At 33.0% G+C, this 25,462-nt stretch overlaps 1 protein-coding gene across 1 annotated transcript; it reads right to left on the reverse strand.

Moving 5' to 3' along the window:
• Positions 1-1,982: 1,982 nt before the first annotated feature.
• LOC115445369 (gonadotropin-releasing hormone II receptor-like) lies at positions 1,983-23,787 on the reverse strand. Its single transcript, XM_037436573.1, has 5 exons — positions 23,487-23,787; positions 17,702-17,816; positions 12,955-13,060; positions 5,977-6,181; positions 1,983-2,140 (listed from the first exon to the last, which is right to left on the reverse strand). The coding sequence occupies exons 1-5, from the start codon at positions 23,785-23,787 to the stop codon at positions 1,983-1,985; spliced, it is 885 nt and encodes a 294-aa protein (XP_037292470.1).
• Positions 23,788-25,462: the final 1,675 nt, after the last annotated feature.

Consider the following 25,462-nt stretch of genomic DNA (forward strand, 5'->3'; position numbering starts at 1 on the left):
TCGTGAAGGGTAGAACGTCCCTCAATTTTACATTAAAGAGGATTAAAGCCTATTCGATAATAAATAAATAAATCTTTGTTGCATAGTGATAGAGTCGGATATTCAAATGAAAGTGTAAATTAAACAATAGTAGTCATGTAGAAAGTCGTCGATACAATTTCCATCTCATTTATGTTGGTATTGTCTGGTATATACAATTCAGAAAACTAACTAGCCAATGAGTTGCCATTACAGTATCTCACTCGTGTCAATTAATTGTTTGTATTTTTGGAAAATTACCGAATATTGCATACAATAATATCTATTATGCCTGAATAGAGAATTAAAAGTAATTTTATGAAAACTTACACATTCTACTAGGTACTTATAATACTCATTCTATATTCCATAATATACAAATTATTATCATATTTTTAATAAAATGTATAGAACGTATGTATAGAAATTGTTAATTCATGCGTCATATTAACAATTAGCATTAACATAGTTATTTTATGAAGATTGACATAATATGTATGTAATTAATTCGAAATAGCATTAACAGCCATCACTAAAATATATTATAAAACAAAATACCCTTTTCTGTTTGGGGATAAAAAAAAATAAAATTAGACAATTTCGAAATGAGTAAATCTATAGACAAATCTCAGGGCAATGACTTAAGGTGCCATGAAGCAAGTGGATGAACCGTACAAAATACTAGTTTTGAAACAAACTTTTCCTTGCAACAATAAATCTTAATTTTAATTGCAAGAAGTTTTTAAACTTCTCAGAATTTTAAGTGATTTAACTTTAGAGAATTTTAACAGCTTTCTTCTTAGTATAATAATCTATATATATTATAAAACAAAAATCCTTTTCCCGTCTGTCAGTATGTTATAGATTTTCTCAAACCCTTCTGAACGGAATTTATGAAATTGGTATGGAGATAGTTTAAGACCTGGGAAGGTTATAGGGTACTTTCTATCTCGGGAAAATATATAAATATGATTTTAGAAAAGTCAGAGCTGTGTGCCCTTGGGATTTGAACCTGCGGACGTTCGTCTTGGCAGTCCGTTCCACACCCAACTAGGCTATCGCCGCTAATAATAAAATTACATTCTTAAAAATCTTTTTTTTTCTTGTACTTATTTTGAATCCAGATAAATATAACATTATATTTTTAATGTATTAAAGTCTGTTTCACAAGTGTATAGTCGTCACATAAATGTTTATAAACCGACCAAATACAAAAGTCTAATTTCCCTCCCAAATAAATGGTAATTTTTTTTATTTTCTTTATTTCTTTAAATGACGAGACGAGCCCGTCGTTCTCCTGATTGTAAGCGATACGACCGCCCATAAACAGCAGAAATACCATCCAGCATCTTGAATTATAAATATAAAGTATTGTTTGGTATTCAACTGCGCTCGCCATCCTGAGACATGAGATGTAAAGTTTTATTATGTCCAGTAATCGTAGTTACACTGGCTACAATTTCCTTCAAACCGGAACACAACAGGTAATAATAGAAGTAGTGAATAAAATGAGAAGCAGTAGAGAGTAGGGAGTAGGTAATAAAATGAGTACTATCTACATGAGCTATTAGGATAACTGTTAAATAAAATTTACTTGAAACTTGTGAAACAGACTCTAACATTAACGTATATTATACAGACACGAACGTCCGTATAAACTATTTTTTCAAAATCTGAACTAAACTGGCGACCAAAACGTCACTGTTATAACTTACTTATTCACTTGAACAACAAATAATTTTTCTTATTTGACCAATATTTTTTATTCAGTTCCAGCTTTACACCTAGAACTCGTTCTGATATCACGAGCGCTACTCCGTACAACCACAAGCTGTCAATATTGACCGTACTAAAGTCCGTTTGAATGGATTGCAGTTCAATTCTGTTGAACACATTGAATATTCGGAACGTCAAATCTAGTACGTAGTAAATATATATCGATGGGCTCTAAATATTGTTAATACTCACCACAAAGTCATGGTGGCGTACGGTAGCCAGCAGCAAGCGAACACCGTTACTATGGTAACCGTCATTCGAAGTGTTCTCCGGCGCGCGCGTGCTAATGGACGCTGATCTGACCGCCGCAGCATCACGCGACTGTGGTCTGACTCATTGCTCCTCTCTGCAAATTAAAATCAGCTCTTTATAGGGGATCATTTTGACATTGCGTTAATAGATGAAATCACATACTCGTTTCTACCTCTGCTACCATTGTGCCAAACACCATGAATAACGAATATTTTCACCAAAAAACCCAGTTTTACTTTTAAAATTTTATGATCATTTTGTTGTGTGAATATGGTGTGTGTGAGTGCATTTTTGACTGAAAGTGTGATGTTGCTGTTGCAACGAATTCTCTACGAGTATTAACGGTGGCACTAGGGCGCGTAAATTTTAAATCAATTTTTACTGATATTTATTTTGTTTGATACACTTTTATATTACATGAACGGTCAAAAAACATAATTTAAAACGTTATTTGAACTTGTTCTTGGATTTGGAAAGGTTAGGTTAAACAAAATTGTAGAACATTTTTTTAGCATAGATTATATTTTATTTGGCAGCATAGATTAGAACTCGACTATTCTACTTGGTCGGCTTATAATTCATTTGATGAGTAACATTTACTCGGAAGTTGTGAAATAGGCCCTTAATTACATACTAATTAAAGCGACAATTATTTTTTAGGGTAATTAGTATTACGGAAAATTTATTCAAGGTGAGTCTTCTCTGTTTACCTTTATTAAATTTACTTACATGGTTTCTTTTCATTTCGTTATTAAATTAAAACAAAATATTCAGCAAACAGGAGTAGTAACAGTCATTTTCGTAAAAAAACAAATCAAATAGCAAATTTCAAACTCTCATTTTTCTTTAGAAAATGCACTATAACAATTTTGTAACATACTTTATTTTTATTTAATAACATAAAAATAGCATACTCTGACAATATGGGTATAATTATTAATAGAACAAAGTATTATTCTATCAGGCCTGTCTCCCAAAAATATAATACTAATCTAACAAGAACACTAGAAAATATGACGTATAAGTATGTGTAATATTATTAGTTATTAAGAATTTATTAAAAAAAACTACTACATAAGACACCTTTATCGATGCCTATAAACTAATGAACAATTTTAATTTAAAAACTCATTAACGCTTATACGCCCTCGACGGAAACATAAGTAAATATAACATACTATATTGTGATATTGACGTGAGCAGCTGATGTAACTCCGATACACGTATTGTCGTGTAAATTTTGAAAGTAAACCTAGTAAATTACGTCTGGGGCCTTATGTTTACAAAGTTAACTCGTAACACGGCGGTGTTACGTTATTTTCATGAAATTTGCGTGGAATTCCGTATAATAATTCTTTTTAACTTCGCGACGCGGTGCGTTATGAGTTTGTTATAAACTGTCAAAATAACGCGAGGCATAGAGAATAAGGCCCAATGGCGTAGGTGATATTGTCGTGGAATCGTATTTCGTAAGGATATTTTTATTGTCTTAAACGCGACACGATGCGTTACGTACTCATAAGGCATTGACAAAATAACGTGTGGCATAAAGAATAAAAAAATATATTTTGCAATCAATAATTTGAAAGGAATATTTGAGGCGTATTTTTTGAGAAAATTGTGAGTGTTAATTTTTATAAGTATTTAATTTCCAGTTCTCTTAGCAACATATTATGTGTGTAGTTTTAATAGTCTCGCTCGAATGTTCGAGAAAGCTTAGGTTAACATAAGATCTCGATATACCTTTTAAATTCTTATGAAACCCGTCGGGCATGTGAGCGGGTGAAACAACAAAGACATGACAAGAAATGTTAGTCATCTTTCTTGGAATATCAGGACGAAAATAAAGGTCAGTGACCTGGGATCCTATCAGAAAACTATCTCGTCAATTACTATGAATCTTAGGCTATCGCTGGATATTAATACAATATATTAAATAGCCCTGTTCGGTCCGATATATGCATACAAGTAATCTAATAGTATTCCTCCAATAAAATAATATATAAACATGAAAAATCAAAATATAAATACAATTTCTAATATGTCTCTAGTACTAAATAAATTTAGATTTACATGTTCAACTAATTTTGGTATTACTTATATTCCCAATTGGATAACCAGAACTAAATATCGCCTCGAAATATGAAATCCGATCGGTCCTAATAGGTATATTAGGACCGATCGGACTGGGCTTTTTACATACAGTATATAAACATACTAAAGTTTTAGTTCAGTAGAATTTGTACTCGATGTAAAGAAAATTATGTCATATTTTTATAATTATTTTAGGACTATTTTACAATTCTAAGAAAATGGTACTCGTCACACAAAAGTCACTCTCTAATCGATGCTCCCAAATAAATGACAAATGAGAACTATCTATATTAGACGTTGTCTGTCAAGTTACATTTACTTGAAACTTGTGAAACAGGGGCCTTATTCTCTATCCCGCACGTTATTTTAACAGTGCGTAACAACACTTAACACAACGTATCATGTTTAGGACTATAGAGATTTGGCTTACAGAATACCATTTCACGCACATTTCTCGAAGATAACATGACACGGGCGTGTTACGCGTTTACACTATCATACAGAATAAGGGCCCAGGCCTATAGCGTTGTGAGATGTATATAATTGTGTGCTTAAGCCGTAACACAATCTTACTGCGGTGAAAAACTACCTTCATTGTAATGAACATGACAGTTGTAAAAGGAATTTAGTACTTTAGAATTAAGGTAATTACAATTCAAATTTGATAATCCTTTTTGTTGTTACTTTACGGAACACTCAGGTCTTCAAATTATTTTTAAATTTAAATGGACCGGCATAATTGTGGCAACTAGCGAGGGATAGTCATCATTCGTCAATCAACAATCTACTTGGACCGAGCACTGCTTACCATCAGGTGCCATGTCGGCTTAAACATAGAATCTGGTAAAATAAAATACAATTTACACAAGGCTACTCACAGAACCTGCGAATTCTTGGCCTTTACAATCGATATCTTTCCAGTACTATTGACATATTGGTATGCATATAAATTGTCTGCGTATTTTTATTTAATGAAATTCCTTCGCGTAGAACATACGAACATTAATACTTTCTCGTACAATCAAGGTATTTCAAAATTAATTATAGTTTGTGGGAAAATTTTATGAGAAAACTACAGCCAAAATATTAATAATATGAAGAAATAAATACCAATATTCAAAATAATTTCTAAGCCACTATTATTATTGAATATTAGAATCATTGTGGTTTTTCCATAGTAATTAATTAAATATTGTAAGATTTAACTCTGTTCTGACAATATATCGAGGTATTTGGTTAATGTATGTGGGCGAAAAATAATAAAAAAAATACCTATAAGAATATGTTTTAGTCGGTACCGACGCAAAAGTCAATAATGAGTCCATTTCAGATCAATCATTATAACACGAATTTTGTTAAATATTGTAATATGATACGATTTATTATATATGATATATTTGTATTGACAGTTTTTTCTATAAAAGATTATAAATACCGTTCCTAATTAAGCAATTGTATTGATTGCTTTCATATAGTAGTTTTATTATAAATACCCTCAATTCGAAGTAACGAGACATTCTGTGTTTGACCATGAGGTAATAAAAATATCGCAAAAATCTTGTGATTTGTCGCCGACATATACAACTCGCTTTACAGTTATCTACAGTCAGCAACAAAAGTAGCTGAAAATTTTGAAATTTTCATAACGCTTCTACACATTAATTACAATCGATATATTTATTTTGTAATCTTGTAATCTATGTTAGTGAAGATAAAACGATTGTTGATACGGACACAAAAGTGTAAAGGCGATTTGAAATGTTAAATTTGTTTAGCTACTTTTGTGCCTAACTGTATAATTAAAAGATATTTAAACAAAAACTATGCAACACTCACCTGAATTTTGTTTTGAATTCTTAAATATTTCGTAAAATATACACACGTAGCAAACACTTATAATCAACAATGGCAGAAAATACATTGCACATAGACAGAACACATTATACGCTAGTTCTTGACTCTGGTTTGCGAATGCTTCAAACGACACGCACTGTTCAAATTCGGGAACTTTCGGATGGTGCATCACTCTGAACACTAAACTCTGGAACAAAACATACTTGTAAGCGACACGAACGCCCATAAACAGTAGCAACACTATATATAACTTTAAATTACAAAATACTGCGTGATTACACTGCGCTCGTCACCAGTGGCGCTTGCGGTTGTCATCAATGGTGGTTGAAGTTTTCTAAAAAGGAACCCGACATAAAATATAAGTACTAATATGCGCAAATGTAGTCTGTACATCGATCTAATGATAATTATATTCTGTGTAAAGGACAGCCGCCAGGTATCGGGTTATATGGACCCTTCATTCAGTAATTACTAGCTATAATAACGATGTTTCTCTTTACCCCCAACGAACAATAACTGTTAAAAATACACGTAAGTTCGAAGTCAAACGTGTATGCGTTGGGTTTTGAACCTGGAAACCATTGATATATACGTCAATGCTGTGGACATTGTCTCGGCAAACGGATCCATTGCTAACTAGATTATCATTTATATTAATTATCATGCACTTTGTTAATCTAATTATAATTCCAAAATTATCTTTGAAATCCATATTTGATTCAGGGAATTTCGCTTACTGCCTCTCCGTGTGTGCCAATTATGCGTTATTTCTGGCATAGGTATTAACAAAACCATGCGACTTGGTCTATTTGAAAACTATCAATAAAAAAAAATAAGAAATATAATGTTAGTCCAGGACACGGTACCTGCTAAATTTAATTTTTATCGATTTAGTTGTGCGATACGTCTACTTACAACTTTAGAAATGTTAACATTTAAAAATATTTTTAGGATATAAGAGATGGCGCGGAGTATACCCCTTCTATTTATTATTTAATAGCCAAAAAGTACTTTAAGAAATTGTCATCCAACCATTTGTGTTGATAAAACAAAAAAACTATAAATCATAGTATGAAAACACTGACCCACGTTTAGCCTCTATTCGATAGATCATAATTCGACACTTGAAAAAAATTATAGCTAAGCGACAAATATACCTAAAATTAATTATATAAATATTTGTAATCCCCAGATTTTACTGCGTGGTTTTTTCTAGGTTTTATATCTTTTAGACAATTTTAATATCATTACATTATATTTTTATCAAGTAAAAAGTTTCATTGTTATGAAATTTTCTTGTGAACTAGAAAAGTTTTATTGGTTTGTTCTATGTATTAGGATACGACGGGACTGACATCCGCTGTGCGTAAATGTCCCTAAATTAATAAAGAAAAAAATCACATTAAAACTTTAAATTGCTCTATTCAAAAGTTAACCAATTGTCGCTTAGATATTATTGCTTTTCAAGCATCGATATATACTATAATAAGAAGGAAAATTACCGAACCGACTCAGGTGAATAGCAATTGACTTCAAAGGAAAACTTTCTAGTACGGGTGTAGGGTCAGCCGAATAGACGTGATTGAGGTCACTGGGCCAGAAAACGAAAGATTTTACTTATACAACGCAATTATAAAACTATCAAACTGTTCACATTAACAATAAGAACACCATATGGCTTGGGTCTTGAACTTCGCCATCGGAGAGTCATTATTTTTTTATATTCTAATATGCATGTTATTAAAGAATATATATGTAAAAATGTGAAAAAAAGCCCTTAAAATAAAGAGAACACCATATACCATGATATTAAGTTTGGAGACGCTTAAATTATAAAACTGAAACTAGTGCATAAAAGTAATTTAAATTATAATTAGAAGAAAATGTCTCAAGACAACTTTATTGAGAGTCGTATCACGTGTCCTAAAATTTAGGCTTGTAGCTTCAAGCAATACGTTGGCGGTCTATTTTTTAACGGTCACAGCAAACCGCAAGACCCCACTGTACCAGATAATAAGAATGTCGTCTGACGAAAGATAATTACCCCTCGACGGTCGACATTATTATGCCGGCCTGTTGGAACCGAATATACACAGGCTAATCCCGGAACGCGATACGCTTACGTGGAACACTGTGGCGGGTTTTTCCACCTTGTGTACAGCGGTATGGTATGGTACGCTATTCGGGCGGTATCCTACCACCAGCGGGTCTGACAATCAGTGTTAATAACTATTATAAAAATTTGTTGTGAAAGTTTTTATGAAATATTAGAATAACATTGGCATTATATTCGTTCAACCTTTGTACCACAGCCTTTGATATGACAAAGACGAGTTAAAATTTCCGGTGAGACAGTAACTCTTTTATGGCACAGTAGATGCTCTCTTTACTCTGCATTATATATTGCCGTCAAGATAAAATCTTAGGGAAGAAAATAGTCGAATTTTCCTTATATTTATTTTGATAACTCATTCGAAATGTTCTCAAAAGAAATAATAATTTAGCAACAGTCCCTGGGGATTAAAAAAACAAATTGGAAAAATTCGAAATGAGTTAATCTATAAATAAATCTTAGGGCAATGACTTAAAATTCCATGAAGCAAGTGGATGAACCCGACAAAATGCTAGTTTTGAAATAAACTTTTCCTTGCAACAATAAATCTTATAAAGTTTTAAATCACTTAGGAAATTATAACTTTCTTCGTAGTAGAGTAATCTAGACATATTATAAAACAAAGTCCCTTTTTCAGTCTCTCTGTATGTTAGCGATTTTCCTAAAATCTACAGAACGATTTCTTATGAAATTTGGTACGAAGATGGTTTAAGACCCTGGGAACGTTATAGATACTTTCTATCCCTGGAAAATATATAGAGCTACTTTTATCCAGGAAAACTCCTTCACGCCAGCGAAGCTTCGAGCAAACGCTAGTATATACTAAAGCCTTAACATTAGAGTTGAAATCTTAATGACTCTTACGAATGTTTTGCTAAAAAAATTCTGTCAGTCTTGGCCTACATGTGGGGAAGCCGATAGTAACCTTACCAGAACTTTAGTGTACGTCCCATTATTGTAAGACCTATCTTATATGGTTGCTAATTTAACAAAGCAGTCGCAATGTTTATTAGGCTTAAAGAGAAATGTTATTATTTTGCATCATTTTCCAAAGACGAATGAACATTATTTACATTTATTTTTAAATTTTATAACAAATATTTTCTCCTCATCATTGTTTAAATAAGTATCAAGGCATGTTCAAAATAGCGGGTATCCAATCTAAAATATTCATGTTAATATGTTAGTTAGAATAGGGTAGTTTTCTATGTTTGACTTAGTTTATTCTTATATATTATGTAAAGTAAGTAATATGAAAAATAAATTATTCTGTGAAATCAGCGTCAAAATTGGTTGTAAAGCATATTTGGAATATTGTTAAGGGCAAAGTGGTGGCGTGGTGGGGTTATAACGCTCTCCTTTTCTAACTCAAGCAGCGTTATGGCCGGTGGCATTGGATGAAGTCACATTTCACAAACCAAAAGCTTCGTAACCTATTTATCATTGTGTGCATTTTGAAAATTCTTTTTCCGATCGATATTTGATGGAATACATTTTTGATAAATATATTTAAAAAAAAGTCGTCAACTACCCTATTACGTACCTAAATGAACCTCGGTATGGATTTGAAATAAATTAACCACATAGATGTTTAGGATAACGATTTGTTATGTTTACGTGAATGTTGGACATTACTTAAGACTAGACTACCATAGGGAGAAAATTAAAATATAAGAGCCACGATAACATTCGAAAAATGTATTAATTTTAATAGATGTTTAGGATTTACGTATACACCACTATTGCCGCGACAAATTTTATATTGAGTTTTATTTAGTCAAGCACGCAAGCAGAACCGCGAGCAAACATAATACGAAATATTTTGAATCATGTAAACGAAGCTTTTACCTCCTATTACACAAATACGTCTAATGTATACACAGGTAGTCTCTATGAAATTATAATTTCATACTTACTCGGAATCGCAAAACTGCTTACAAAAAAGTCCAAAGAAATTAATCTTAAGTAAAATCTCATTCATTTCTTAGAAAACATAATTTGATTATAAAACATTCAAAATTATTTTGGAATGAATAACATTCGAATTATTTTATCACTAACCATTTATTTACACGTAAAGTAAGTACCGAATCATTACTTATTGAGTGAAATCTAACGTTTTATTTAACATTCAACTTTCAATATTTCTGGAAAATATTCGTCTTTTAGTTTAGTACTAAATTTAAAAGTATTACTTTTTTTTCGGTCACGGTTGACTTTCTCGCAAACTTTATCGTTGGAGGCTTGACAGACCTCAAAAGCGGTCACGAAATTATTTCTTTAATGTTTTGTGTGTACTCTATAATGATTTCTTATTGTGTGTACTCTATTTGTCGCTTAATCCGTAATGGGCTTTACGCGTACCTCTTAACTTAAAAATAAATAAATAATATTTTATTTTATTACAAGACTGTGGCAATAACAATTTGGCGGCTTTTTTTTTCAGTCTTTTTTTGGCGGGCGATCGGGTTACGCCCGCCAGGCAGAGACGGCCTTGATAGTGATGTGCCAACTAGGGATAAACACAACTTGAGCTAACTCGAGTTGAAATTCACGTAACTCGAGTTCAACTCGATTTAACAGGGAAAATGAAACTGAGTATTGATTTGTTTTCGGTTATTTTTACAAATGTAATGACTCACCAGGTGAATTTAAATAAAAAAGGAATTTATTTATTCATCATGTATTTATGTTTTATGTATTTAAGATTAAATCTTCGTAACATAAATAAAGTAAGTATTTAAACTCGAGTTAAAGAGAGTTCAACTCGAGTTGACTCGATCTAAACCCAACTCGAGTTAGTAACTCGAGTTGACACATCTCCAGGCCCTGACGCTATAGTGTATCCCAATATAGATATTGGGATCTGTTTATTTTTCTTAACATGGCGTATGTTTTATTGGAAATCAATTATTTCCAATAAAACATATAACACTTACTCTTTTATGAGTGTATTTAGAACTGTTGTAACAGGATAGGTTCTTAACGAGAGCGAGGCCACGAGGAATACATAGTATCTAATAAAAGTGCAAATATGTACTATATTTGTACGCATACACCGCTGCATGGGTATGAATGAAATTTGTAAAGAAGAAAATTCTTAAATAATACATAGTTTTTATCCGACAAAATTAGTTTAAAGGTAAAAAGCTAGTTTCTGAATAAACATTAATAGACTTTCTAGTTAAAATTACGTCAAAATAGAAATAGCTTTTATAGTGTCTATGTTTCAAATCAATTTGACAACTTTATACTGTCATCCAATTTTTTTTTAAAGGCATTGTCGCTTAGCTTCTATATCGCCTAATAAAAGAACATGGATACATTCAATGACTTCACCTTAAAACTAGCCTAAATATTGCTTTAGTTCTATCGAATCATCTTAAATTTAAGAATTATGTAGTTTGTGTTTAAAGGGTTTCGAAATTGAGATATTGAGAGCGAAAATCCGTTTTTTAAGACTTTTTAAAAGTAATTGCTTTCGCTTCGTACGGCTCAAATAACTTAAAGATTTTGTAGGCCAAAAGGCTTTTAAACGAGTCGCGAGCAATACCTAGTAATAAAATAGGGCAAATATTTTCCACATTTATTTGAAATACAGAAACCAAGTTATGTACAGTCCATCACGAAAGTGGTTGAACTAATTCAAAATTTTAAAACGCTTCTAATTTTAATCGAAATATCATTCTTTCTTTATCGAACAAAATCGTTTGAAGTATAATTTTGTAAATAAAAACCGATTGTTGATAACGAAAGAAAAGTTTAAAGGCATTTTTAAATTTTGAATTTGTTCAGCTAGTTTTGTGGCTGACTGTACAAGCGCACAGATTATTTATGACAAGATGTCACAGCGTCCTTAGATATTAATACAAAAATAATATTTTCAGAAAACATGCAATATTTGCATTAAAAACGTACAAATCATCAAGTATTTTACATTGGAAAGAATATGAAGTATTTTACATTGATGTTTAGCTATTTTACGGTAGATTGAGTGACCATCACATAAGCGCAAAATGTTTGTATGACTTTATATCTTCCCAATGTCCGCTCTATATAATTTTAGAACTCTTTGATAAAAAACAATATCGTTGAAATAAATTAACGGAGGAAACTTTTAAACAATCAGCCAGGTGCAGTTATTTCGCACGGGTTATACATTATTATAGGCCATATCTATTTTGAGTTGATTAATTCCGTTCTGAGAAAATGCTTTTACAAACATAATTCCAAACAAATCAAATATTTAATGGTGACAACAGGCATATTTGAGTGAATATTTGCTTCGATCAATCCAGCAACAATTCTATACTAATATACAGGGCCATTTTTACATTGCGTTTATAAATGAAACCGCATACTAGTATTCACCTTTGCTGACATTGTGCCAAAATTCATCCATTAATAATTAATATTTTCACGAAAAATCCTGATTTTAGTTTTCTGATTTTTTGATCATTTTGTAGTTTAATGCGAAAATGGCGTGTGCGTGGATGTATTTCTGACTGAAAGTATGATTTAAACGTTCTTTATGATCTAAACCGATTTTGATTTTTTTTATAATAGGAAGCTACATTACTCCTGAATCCTGTAGGCTAATTTTTATCTCGAGAAATATTTATCCCAGGAATCTATTTCACGCGGACGAACTCGCAGGCAAACGATAGTACATACTTAAAAACACAAAGTCAATATTACTTCGCATTAAAACGCTAATAATAATACTGTTATTTAAACGTGTAAACAAAATGTAAATCCATTATTGGCCTTAAGATAAGTGTGTCAGATTGTGTCACTCTAGTATTAAGGGCTGTGGATTTTTAATAATTAAAATAAAAAATACTTACTTGAGGCAAACTGCAGAGAAGTGCAATTAACCAGGCGAGGGACAACATAGTTTTGCTTCTTTTTCTCGCTACAGGCAATCTCAACGGGTGCAGAATTGCGAAATATCTGGAACAAGATATGTTTTTAAACGTTCCTTATATTACAAAAGTCAAAAATGCTTCTTTCATTTCTATTAACGAGGTGTGGAATCTGGTATGCAAGTAAACTACAAGTAAAATTACAATTTTAAAATTATGTTGAAACCAGTTTTTTATGAGCTATATTCTAGATTCACGCCTTTTAACCCCGAAGAGGTAGGCAAAGACGCAACTGGCGCACCCATTTTCCGCCGCGTGTATTCCGTCCCATGATGTGATAAAGAGCGAGCCTATCGTCACAACGAAACAAATTCTAGACTGCGTTGATACTGAGTAGAAAACCCACCATCTCTGCTCGACCTGGCATCGAACCCGAGGCGTTAGCGCTGAAGTACCGTTATACAACGCCACCGTGGTAGACTGGATCCATTGTTAATAATTCTGTATAACGAGTAGACACGCTTAAAATAATAATCAAAGCGGCTTAATAGTACTTGATGTTGCGTAAAGACCAAAGAAAATAATATCGATCCTCAAGAAACTTTGTATAAATGGATACGTCTAGAGTCCATTGGTTGGAAATTTTGTCAATTGTGCCAACCTGCCTTTTTTCTTTATGGGGGGCAATAGAGCTGTAATGTTGAGGTAACTGTGCCTTACGGTTCGGCGTTGAGCCGCCCGGATTTGATGGTGACCTTCGGGCGACCGCCGGGCCGGGCCGAGTCCCTAACACTATATACATCCTACACACGGCCTACGAACTAAAACTCCGCGAAGGCCCTCTTCTTTGCATTTGGGATGGCTGCAAGCTTCCTCCGTCGGAAGTTTCGACCCTCCGATGGCCCCTATTAGTCGCCTCTTACCATAGGCAGGAGATACCAAGGTGGAATTCTTCAAATGCTCCCAATCCACAGGGCGGGTGCCAACCTGCCTACTTATTTTACTTATATCATTAATTTATAACATCAATCAACAGTGACTATCGAGTTAGTAAATAACCTCGTTAAATTTTTTATGTGTTCATTTTTAATCATTCATTCTTTCTTAATGCATGTTTATAATTAAATTTTATTGATCATATACATCAAAGGACACAGAAAAACAAACGGTTGTTTGACAAAAGCACAATTTCTGTTATTGAAAACGTAAATAAATAACGTCTTTCATATTAATAGGATAAAGGACAAAAAGACAGACGTATTACAAAAACAATAAAGCAATTCTCACTACTGGTATAGAAACGTAAATAATTCTGTATTCGTTTATTTTTGTCTTGTTCTGACGTCAAATTTGTCCAAATGAAACGCAATTTTCAACCCTTATTTAAATGTATTCACATTACAAATATAAATAAGAATCTAATAAATCCAACAAAATGTTTGAAATACATCACATATATCCCTACGCAATCAAAATGAAATCATGTAAGTAGATTTCATCTCTTGACCTGTTTATAAGGGACAGAGAATTTAGATCAAGGATCGGGATAGGCTAGAAAACTTTTATGCCCACAATATTATGTATCAGGATTCGTATTATTATTTATTACTAGCTTTTGCTCGCGGCTTCGCTCGTATGAAGGAGTTTTCCGGGATATTTCTTTTTTACGACTTACTTGACGTTATATTATGACCAAATTACAAAAAATCATTATTAACTGTAACCGTTGTGTTATTTTCATGCATAACGAATTTTACGGTAAAGTTTTATCCAAATCTGTTCAGTAGTTTTTTCGTGAAAGAGGAACAAACACACATACATCCGTTCACAAACTTTCACATTTAGTTTTTAATAAAAGACAGTGAAATTCTGGAGGAAGGTTAGGATTAATAGTACATTACAGTTTTATGTAAATTGACTAAAATATAACGATTATATTTGAAAAGGTCGCGTGGTTGTAAATAATCTCTTGGATCGGGATCGCGGCTTTACCCGCTTGTAAAAGTTATTCCGCGTTAAATTCCCGCTATACATTTACCCCTTTATTCATAAACGTTTTTTATCTAACGACCGAGTAAGGCTGTGATAACAAGTCTGTTTCTCAGTGCTGACGGCATGGCAGTCTTCACAGTGCGTAGATAGGGCCGTTGTGATTGGCTAATATTGAACACAACAATAATAACCAATCACAACGGTTCTATATATTTCTCAGTGCCGTTGGGCACTGAGAAACAGGCTTGTTATCACAGCTTTACTCCGTCCTTAGATAAAAAACGTTTATGAATAAGGGGGTTAGAATAAAATGAAGTATATAATATCTTTTCCAGAGTAAAAACATCACCATATTTCGTCGAAATCCGATCAGTGATTTTTGCGTTAAGATGGATAGACGCAGCGAATATTTTATTTTATAATATTATGTATAATGTATAATAAAGTAAGTAGAGTGGGAATATCAAAGATTTTCGCCGATATAGCCAAATGCAAAAAAATGGTAAGTAGGTTAGTATTATACGTATTTTAATAATACTGGATTTTATACTTTTTAACGTTACGCATGACAACGCCCGGATCAGTAAGCGATAGATAATATCATATGTAAATTATTGTAATTTATTCTATACACAACAAACATAAAAATATTCAATTACTGTCGATGATATGATGATGGTGATGATGATGATATGATATGCACGGAAAAGCTCATCGAGTTTATGATTGCATCAGTTAGAAGAATAAGCTGTGTATGTTTTATCAAATATGTAAAAATAAAAAATAATACTATCTTCTTCAATTGAAATGTAGTAAAGAATTGAAAATGTCAAATCTATTTTCGTTAAAGTTAATTCATGTACAAAATTATGAGTATTCAAATATGATATAATATTTGTATTCAAAGTGTGCAAGGAATTCTATGATATCAAGACATCTTTGCAATATTTTAAGGAAAGTACGAAATGACGCAACATTACTAGAAATATTATTGTTCATAATTTCAATGATAATTCTGGACAAACTTCAAAAGCAAACGCACAATAATAATTTGAGTTCATTAGGCGCCGCGCAGTCTTTAAATTACGTCACTATGAACGGTTACAATGTTTCACAACAATTAGATCACGAGACGTTTCAGTCATCTAAAATATTCGAATTATAACTTCAGACTTCAAAAACTCAATTATAAGTTGCACTGACAGGAAGTTATCACGCCAGCGCTATTTGTAGACCTAGTAAACATTCACTGGGGCCTTAAACCAAATGCCTTTCTACAAACTTTAATAGGATACAAGAATAGTGTATGGGAATGACATATATAATTATAAGTCACGTTGTCAAAGTAATCAATCAATCATTTATTCACTTGTGATACATAGGTAATGACATTGTAAAAACTTAGGTACATATGTAATTACATTGTACAAACAGATAATAAAAAACTGTAGACAGATTATAAAAAGGGAACATTTGCTATCCAACCCTGGATCCGTACTCTAAGAGTCAAGAAAATATGGCACATAACACAGACCATCTCCTGCGTACCTGGCTGATCTCCGTTGAGATTGGCCGCCGTGGTCGAAATTTGGCTAGGAGAGATTCATTCATTTTTAAAAAATATCTATTCTATAAAGGATTTTACATATTTGACATTAGGATTTGTGTGCTGTGGTTACGAGGCTGTGTTTCTCTAGGACTGTAAATACGAAAATGTTTATCAGGCAAAATTAACTTCAACCTAATATAATATAATCAAATATATTTCGAACCCAAAATATATTCTGATTTCTTAGTTTCGTGCCAGCTTTCCTTTAGTTTACAATTTTCCTTCAAGCAATAAATAATGTACGCAATAAAGCTTCTGATTTTCTATAAGAAATAGCCTCAACAAATCTATTTGTTTTATTGTAAAGTTCCTTTATTAAAAAGCAAGAGTATGTCAAGGATTTTGTTACAAAGATTTTATTTATTCGCGTTTTAGTAAAACATTGCAACATTTTATAAGAAATAGCATTTATTTGTCCCTATATCGAGACAGTAGGGTTGTATTTGTTGTGTTAAAAGAAACGTTTTCCGGACATTCTTACACTTTTAAACATAAATAAATCTAATTTTATATTAGATGTGATTTCGAATCCTTTTTTCTAAGGGCCTGTGGACACTATGTAATTTAAACAAATTGATAGGGTGATTCAAATGCATTTAGTTCAAGCAGTAGCCGCAATGCAATCGGAATCTTTATTGAAAATCGAATTATTTGTTATTATTACCAAAACCCAAATATTTTAAATAATTTTGTCCCAGTTAATATCCCAAATTAATGAACCGACTTGTCAATCATTGTCACATAGAGTAGTATTTCCGCGACATGAATAACATGTTATGCCAAAAAAGTATAATTATCAACAAAATACTATATAACACTGATAGTAGGTCTTTCATATGTGAAAGTCCGCATGGGTATGTACCGCAATGTCTATTTCTGCCCCCAAGCAACAGCGTATAATCACTATTATGTTCCGGTTTGAAGGACATTGTAGCCAGTAACTACAGTACATAATGAGATTTAACATCTCATGTCTTAGGAGGGCAATTGTAGTGGAATACCAAACAATACTTGACATTCAAGGTATTGTATGATGTTTCTACTGTTTATGGGCGGTCGTATTGTTCACTATCAGCATAAGTTAGTCTCATCATTCAAAGCAATAAAATAAATAAATAACACACTCACCTATCAACAGAAATGCAGACTAAAACATTAGATGATAAATACAATCCGAAGGCTCGAAGGACCAAGAAAATTTTACAAGCTAAATTGCCAGCCAGCCAGGCGTTCGTGGTTCTCCGAACCAATCTGAAACAAAAAATATCTATGATTAGTATTTAGTACCACTGTAATTGGTAATTTCAAGAATCAACTCATTAAACAAATGAGAGGCTCGTGGCGTAGCTAGGTAACTATGAGTCCAAGGTCAAAAAAGTGTGTTTAATGCGAAGACTCGGGCCGGAACTAAGAAAAAAAACATCCGAAATTTCATCTCAATTCCCGTCGCGGACTTATTTACTAATGATGAAATAACATACATTTTCTACGTTAGATTAACATAAATTGTTATTTGATGTTCCTTTTTCTACCTCAATTCAAGATTCGTGCGCCTGTAATGTTTCTTATAGCAACATAATCAATCTACTTTACTAACACGTGTTATAAATTACTTACGAACAGCAATTTAACTGTCTACTCGTTATATAAATAAGATAATTTAAAGATAAGAAGTAAACAAAATCCGTGGAATGGATTTGTATAAAATTAACACATAGACAATTTCGCATATTATAATCATCCTTAAATGTTTTAAAACAATTCCCCCGCCGGGAGTATCTGAACGCGATAAATTTAAAAACTAAAATGAAAATTTGGTGTGGAGATACGCGCCGATTTAACGCCCTAGGAAGGACATAGGAAAGAACAAAGAACATAAGAAATATAAAGCAGATTTATATCCCCGGAAAAACTAACGCAGGCGGAGTTACGAGCAAAAGCTAGTTATGAAATAAAAACAATTTGCTGGATACTACCTCAATTTTGGTAGAATTTATTGAAATGACCGAGTTTTGATGTCACCATATTTTGTGCTTCAATTAATAAGCTTTCAAAGCGCTAATATTCTGTGATCTAAGTATCCAATCACAGTGCTCAAGCACACCTAATAAAGTAACTTTCCTGTAGTAGGGAATAATTAGGCAAGATTACTTTGACACAGTTATAGCCAATTATAATCCTAAATTAAATCCATACTGCAAGTTTATATATAAAAGTGAATCTCTATTTCGCTTAGTTACACCATAACTTGAGAACGATTTAATAGATTTCATTTTTTTTTCAGTTTTCTTATACTTCGTAGAAGATGTCAATATTGTAAAAGAGAAAGTTTTTGAATGTTTAGATGTTAAGATATTTATTAGAAGTAAACTCAGAAACATCTGAACAGATTTAGATGAAATTTGGACTATGGATACTGGAGACTCTTGTACCCAGTAAGCCTTTACACGCGGGCGAAACCGCGAGCAACGTCTAGTTTTACATTAATATTAATTCTTTTCGGTTCTTGTGTACACGCTATCACATAGTATTATAATAACACTCTTTATGTCTGTTGAAATATAAATGGTGTATACCTTTTATATTATAAATAATAGTTTCGCCTTTTCCCCACGGCCTAACAAAGATAGGTTTTATTAACCCTCTCATGTTCAAGGTTTTTCAAGCATCCGAAACCCATCAAGGTAATATAAGTAGTTTAGCCAGACTCAAAGTCCTTTGTTGCTTAGCGACAAATTCTACTCACATTAGAATATAGATAAAGTTTTATCAAGATATAACGAACCCGCAAATATTTAGTTCGTATGAAAAATATCTATTTATTTTAAAAATATTAATCTATCTACATACCTGGATCATATTATGACCGTGCTGTGAACGTATCAAGCAGGGAAAGAAACACGAAACAGACTATGCTCACTAGGACGTATCAACAGCTTATCATCATCACCATCATCATGCCGTCATGAGGTGCAATAAGGTTTGCTTCGCCGTGCACGCATAAATAAAAAAAATGCTACTGTTTATAAGCTATCGTGAGGCTTATCATCAAGTGAACGGCTGCTCGACTGATCCCACTAGTCAGAAGTCAGTTACCATTCCAGAACACATATATTAATCGATAAATTATATATGCAGTAACGAAATATAAAAGCATTAACAAAATCTTGTAAAGTAAATAAACAAATTATATAAAATAAGTATCTCCTCATGGATGAAAATGTACGTGGCGAAAAGTTGGTGTAGTCTACCTACCTTTTCGTGGATAAAACGCGAGCCTACGTGTGAGAGAGAGAAAGAAATAGCTCATGTTTATTGAAGCCAAGGAACGTACAACAATTAGTCACATAAGTGATTTAATAAGCAAAACATGACGAAAACAGTTCTACTAAACAGATACGTGAACGTAAGTTAATATAGCAGGGGAGAAAGGTGACATTTTCTTAAAGACAACCCGATACAATATATACGTACTAATATCCTTGAATGCGGTCTATAAATTGTTCTAATAACAATTAAATTCTACATAATACATTGGTGGTAGGTCCCTCATATGTGAGAGTCCGTCTGGGTAGGTACCACCGCAATGTCTATTTCTGCCGCCAAACAGCAGTGTGTAGTCACTGTTGTGTTCCGGTTCAAAGGCCATTGTAGCCATTGTAACTACTGGACATAACAAGACTTAACACCTCATGTCTCAGGATGGCGAGCGCAGTAGAATACCAAACAATACTTTGTAATTCAAGGTGCTGGATGGTGTTTCTACTGTTTATGGGCGGTCGTATTGCTTACAATCAGGCGAACGGCAAGCTCGTCTCGTCATACAAAGCAAAAAGGACATTAATTATACATAAAAGGAAGACGTCAGGAATCGGTTTACATAGATCCTTTGCCATTGTAATATAACACACAATACATTGTTAATTGGATCCAATTAAGAAAATTCGTGTAAGACAGGTTACGTTCTGAGAAAACAACGGGATTAAATTAAAATGTATGAGCGAAGGTTCTCCGGCAAAGGCATCGCGCAAACTCTAGCACCTCGTTGCTTTAGATCCATGTTTGTACTTATCTATGTCAATTTTGAAATATTTTCTAGACAAACAACAATTACGAAATGGACAGTTCTTTCAAGTATATTGGTGAACTATTTATAGTTGCTATATTATATAAAGGAGCATCTTCAATGTAAAAGTTTAAAAAAATACATCACGGTCTTGACCATAATAAAAATATTTAAAGTTCATAGACGATATCTTGTATATTCTATCACACACTTACATTAGGGAAGGAGTAATGTCTTTTAATTTACCTGTATATGAGTCGGTAACAAAAATTAGGGATATCACTTACCAGGCATTATATTATATTTTCGTGAACGAAATATATATATATATATTAAGGTGTATTCGGTTAATTTCGGCCGGCTTTTCATTAGGGTAAGTCGAGAAGCGCCGCGTTTTTTTTTTTATAAAATTCTTAAGTTATACCGGCATTTTATACATTACACTAGTTATTATTAAAATTATTCTATGTGATAATTTAATCATCTTTCAATTGTCTCCGTGTAAGATAAAAAAATAGGTAATATCTCCTTAAAAATTTAAAACCTTTAGGAAAGATCGGACGTTCGTAGGATAAGTTCGAACTTCTTTTTAATAACGTTTCTAAAGCTAGTACGATAAGGTCCACACGATCAATGTTAAGAAGAGAATTAATTATTAATTTAATTAGATTAATTTCCACCTCTTTTGTTTCATTGCACACAGCACACCTATTTTGGTTGTAACATCAACTGCGGTATATAGGGCAGGGTAAAAAGAAACAGCCTTTCCGCATAATATGTAGCTTAAACTAAAAAAAAAACATAGTTTCGTGGTATATTTACATTATACGATTTTATCCCGTATCCGATCTTACCCGAACGCGGTATATCGAATACAAAAAGGGTCAAACATGTTCAAAGTTGTGTGCGTGTTGTAAGTCATTCATCTAAATAACGCCTATACTCGCCGAACTAATCTGACCATAGTGTGTATTAATACATTGCCCTTCAAACAAGTCTTTGAAACTCAACATTGTTAATTGTGATAATCTAACTTGTTAATCCGGTTTAAAGCGTATATGCCTTACTAATATATGCTATAAACGTCTGTCCCAGTTACACGATGTTTTGTCTCGCTTCTTCTGTAAATCGAATTCAAACTCCATGTTTCATAGCCTAAACATACTAATAGACCAATGACAATAATTCTTTTTTTAAATATTTGATTTAATTTAATTATCGGTGGTTCTAAATAAGGAAACCAAAGGCAGGAAGTTTGAAGGACGAAAGTTCGAATGAGGAATGTAAAGCTCACCCTAATTCGTAAGCTGTTCATTGTCAAACTTGTAATAATTCAATTCGCTTTTCCAGCACGCTCTAATTACTTATTTTAATCCTAATGGCAAATGTTGCCAATCATTGTTTTAACTAATCACAATTTTGTTTCTATCTGAAGGCCTCGGTGACGTAGTTTTACTACATATATAGAACTATCGCGTTGAGATCTCGGATTTGAATCCCGGGTCGGGAAAAGTGATAAATTAGGTTTTTCTACAGCGGAATCTTGATTTTGCCTGTTACGATGAAAGGCTCGTTCCCTATAACATAAGACATAAAATACGTGGTGAAAAGTTGGTGTACTAGTTGACTGCGTCGGTGGCATTGTGGTAATTGTACACGGTACAAGTACGACTACCGCGCTGAGGTCCTGGTTTCGAATCCCGGGTTGGGTTAAAATAATTGTGACTGGGTTTTTCCATCTTAAAAATTACTCAGTCGCAGCTCAGGGTCGGGAAGTTGGCGGTGTGATACCCCCGTGCCTTGTAAAGCTGTTGTTGGTCCTGCGTCTGATCTTTCTCCGGTCATGTTGGATTTGCCGTCTCAACAGAGAGTGCACCTGTGGATTGCGCACACACTTGAGTACTATAAAATCTCCTGCTTGTGTGACTGATCGCCGTTGAGATTAACCACCATGGCCCAAACGGGGCTAGTAGAGATTCATACTAGTTACACCTCGGCTTGCTCCTGTGATAAATAGGTGGGTATTTGTTGTTTTCAAAAACAAAACAATTACTAGGTTAATACACGATTAAATGTTTATTTGTAAGAGTGTGATTCACAATTTAACTTAATGTTATCCTTCGCTAAGCGTATTATACCGCTAATGTAAATAGTACTCATTTGTTAAGGAGAATAGTTGACTTTGAAATATTTGTATTTGGCAGTATTATATTTGAATTATTGCAATTTTCTCAACACATTAAAATATGTGTTTAGGCGCTTAAACAGCTATGATAATTGTATCATAGCTGTTTAAGAGCCTAAATACAAACTAATAATTGTATTATAAGTGAATATTCTATTAATATATAATATAGTCATCTATTGAATATGGATATGGAAATTTCTGTACAGTAAAATTGATTACTTTTTATTGGTAATTACGCTGTGGCTTACATAAGTTTTAACACTTCAATACTCGTAAAAACATTATATGATGACGCCTGTTAAATCAAAGGAGTGAGCAGAGGCGCATCTTGTGTGTCCATTTCGCCGAAAATATTCATGTTCCTAAGTGTAATAGAAATGTATTCTACAAATTATAACAAAAAACGGTACGAACATTGAGTGAGAGAGATTGAGGAAACCAATTTAGAACCTCATTAATAACCTAATTATGATGAAAATAGACTTTTGGTGGTGGATATATTTTATATCCGCCCTGATAGACCATCGCACATAAGCTGACCAGTTGCAACAGGCCGGCATAATAGTGTCCACTGCCGAGGAGTAATCATCCCTCGTCATTCAGGTGCTTGGTCACTTTACCGTGCTCATATAAAAAAAGACTAATAAAGTGAAAAAACAAACTCACCTCAAGTGGTATAACAATAAAGGTGACAATCAAGTCAGCGACAACCAAGTGAGTCATCAACAGATTGACCCTGGATTTCCTCCGCCTTGATCTGACCAGGGAAGCGAAGACCCCAGCATTCCCCACAGCTCCCACCACTAATAAAGCACTGTACATCCCCACCACAAAGCCGTGCTCCGGCGCAGGCATCACGTCCGCACACTCGGTAGAGTTCAAGGCTTCAGTTGGCACATCCATATTGAAATAGTCCCATAACTTTTGTTCCGGATTATACTGAGGGGGTGTTTGGGTCATTTTGTAGATATTTTAAATAATCGGAGGTGTCCCTTTACCACAAATACTTATTTCGTACATTATCATTTTATTTTTATTATAAAACATTTTATGTTATGGAAATTCTTATTTTGAACACGTATTCCTACAAATATTTATATGCAACAGATATAGTTTAAGACTAGAAACATAAACTTTTATTTTTTATACGATAATTTTTTTTTGAACATTTTATACATATAGATAATCTACCTCTGATTTATACAAATTATACACAATTACTATCCAAATCAAACTTCAACAATTAAGTATATTTAGCTTAATTCACTTTCGAACGCGCCGCGACTCGGACACAAAAATTCGTAGCGGCTGCTACACGTCTAACCGGCGTAGCGACGTAGCTGAGTATAACGTAGCGCGAAACGCCGCCTACGACAACCGACTAGCTGTTGAACAAAATAGTGCAATAAGCTTCATTCATAAGTTACTGCTTAACTTGCTTATCTAATATTCATTGAAGATAAAATTATGTATTGGATTAAAATTAGTTTATCTTCGGATTCACGGTTAATATTTTCAGCAGTATCACTTTACAAACAAATGTATGAGATATATCTACATCACTTGATTTTTTCAATATCTAAAATTAATATGGGATGATTTATGAAATATCGTATAAAAAAACTTTATTTACAGTTTTTAATGTTATTAAATATATCTTTAATTACTATATTCATTGTTATTAAAATGTATATCTCAAAGCTCAAACTAACTAATAAAGAACTCAATTTGTTATTTGTGTTATTAAATAAAGGTCATAAAAGCCGCTTCAAATATCGACAAGGATATTAAATATATAATGAGCAAATAAGCTCCTTAGCCTATTATATTTCTTAAATTTTCTAAGTATCATATTTCGACCTTTTTTGCAAAAACAAAGTTGTTGTGGTATTTTGTTGAGTGTGTTGTGTATTAATAAATCACGAAGTAGTCCAATTAACTGAAGATTGTTGGTGAATATATCTGTACATATTATAAAACAATGTCCCCAAAAGCTGTTTGTCTGTATGTGATTGATTTTCTCAAAATCGACTGAATGGATTTTTGTACGGTTTTTACTAAAAAATAGTGTATTTCTTGAGGATAGTTTTGGTTAACAGTATGTACCGTTTTTATTTTAATTGAAATATAACGAACATTGTTGAAGAGGTGGCGTGGTTGTAATAAATTACGTGGGTCGGGATTTACGCCGGAAAAACTTTGTCACTTACTAATTTCCATGCGGGTGAAGCCGCGGGACACAGGTAGTAGTAGCAATAAATGCTAAAGTGTTTGTTGATTTCTTTCAAGTAGTAACAAATCAAATTGATATGACTTATTAGAAAGTATGTTTTGATATAACGACATGCTTCCTTCTCAGACAGATTTTAACTACACCGCTCCTGTAGGATTTTATTTCGGTTAAAGATATTGCCACGCAGTAGCGAAGGGTCGATGTAACCTGATTCTTGCCGGCTTCCCTTTCATAATTATGTAAAATCGAATTATCATTAGAACGATATGTAGACCGCATTTATACATATTATTAGTACCTATGTACATGTCGGCTTTCCTTTCGGAATATTGCATTCTTCGCCACTGATGCTACGAGCGGAACAACGATAAAAATATATGAATATATATTTATGCTATTTCT

The sequence above is a fragment of the Manduca sexta genome, chromosome 8 (genome assembly GCF_014839805.1).
Source record: "Manduca sexta isolate Smith_Timp_Sample1 chromosome 8, JHU_Msex_v1.0, whole genome shotgun sequence".
In the NCBI taxonomy this organism is placed as follows: Eukaryota; Metazoa; Arthropoda; class Insecta; order Lepidoptera; family Sphingidae; genus Manduca; species Manduca sexta.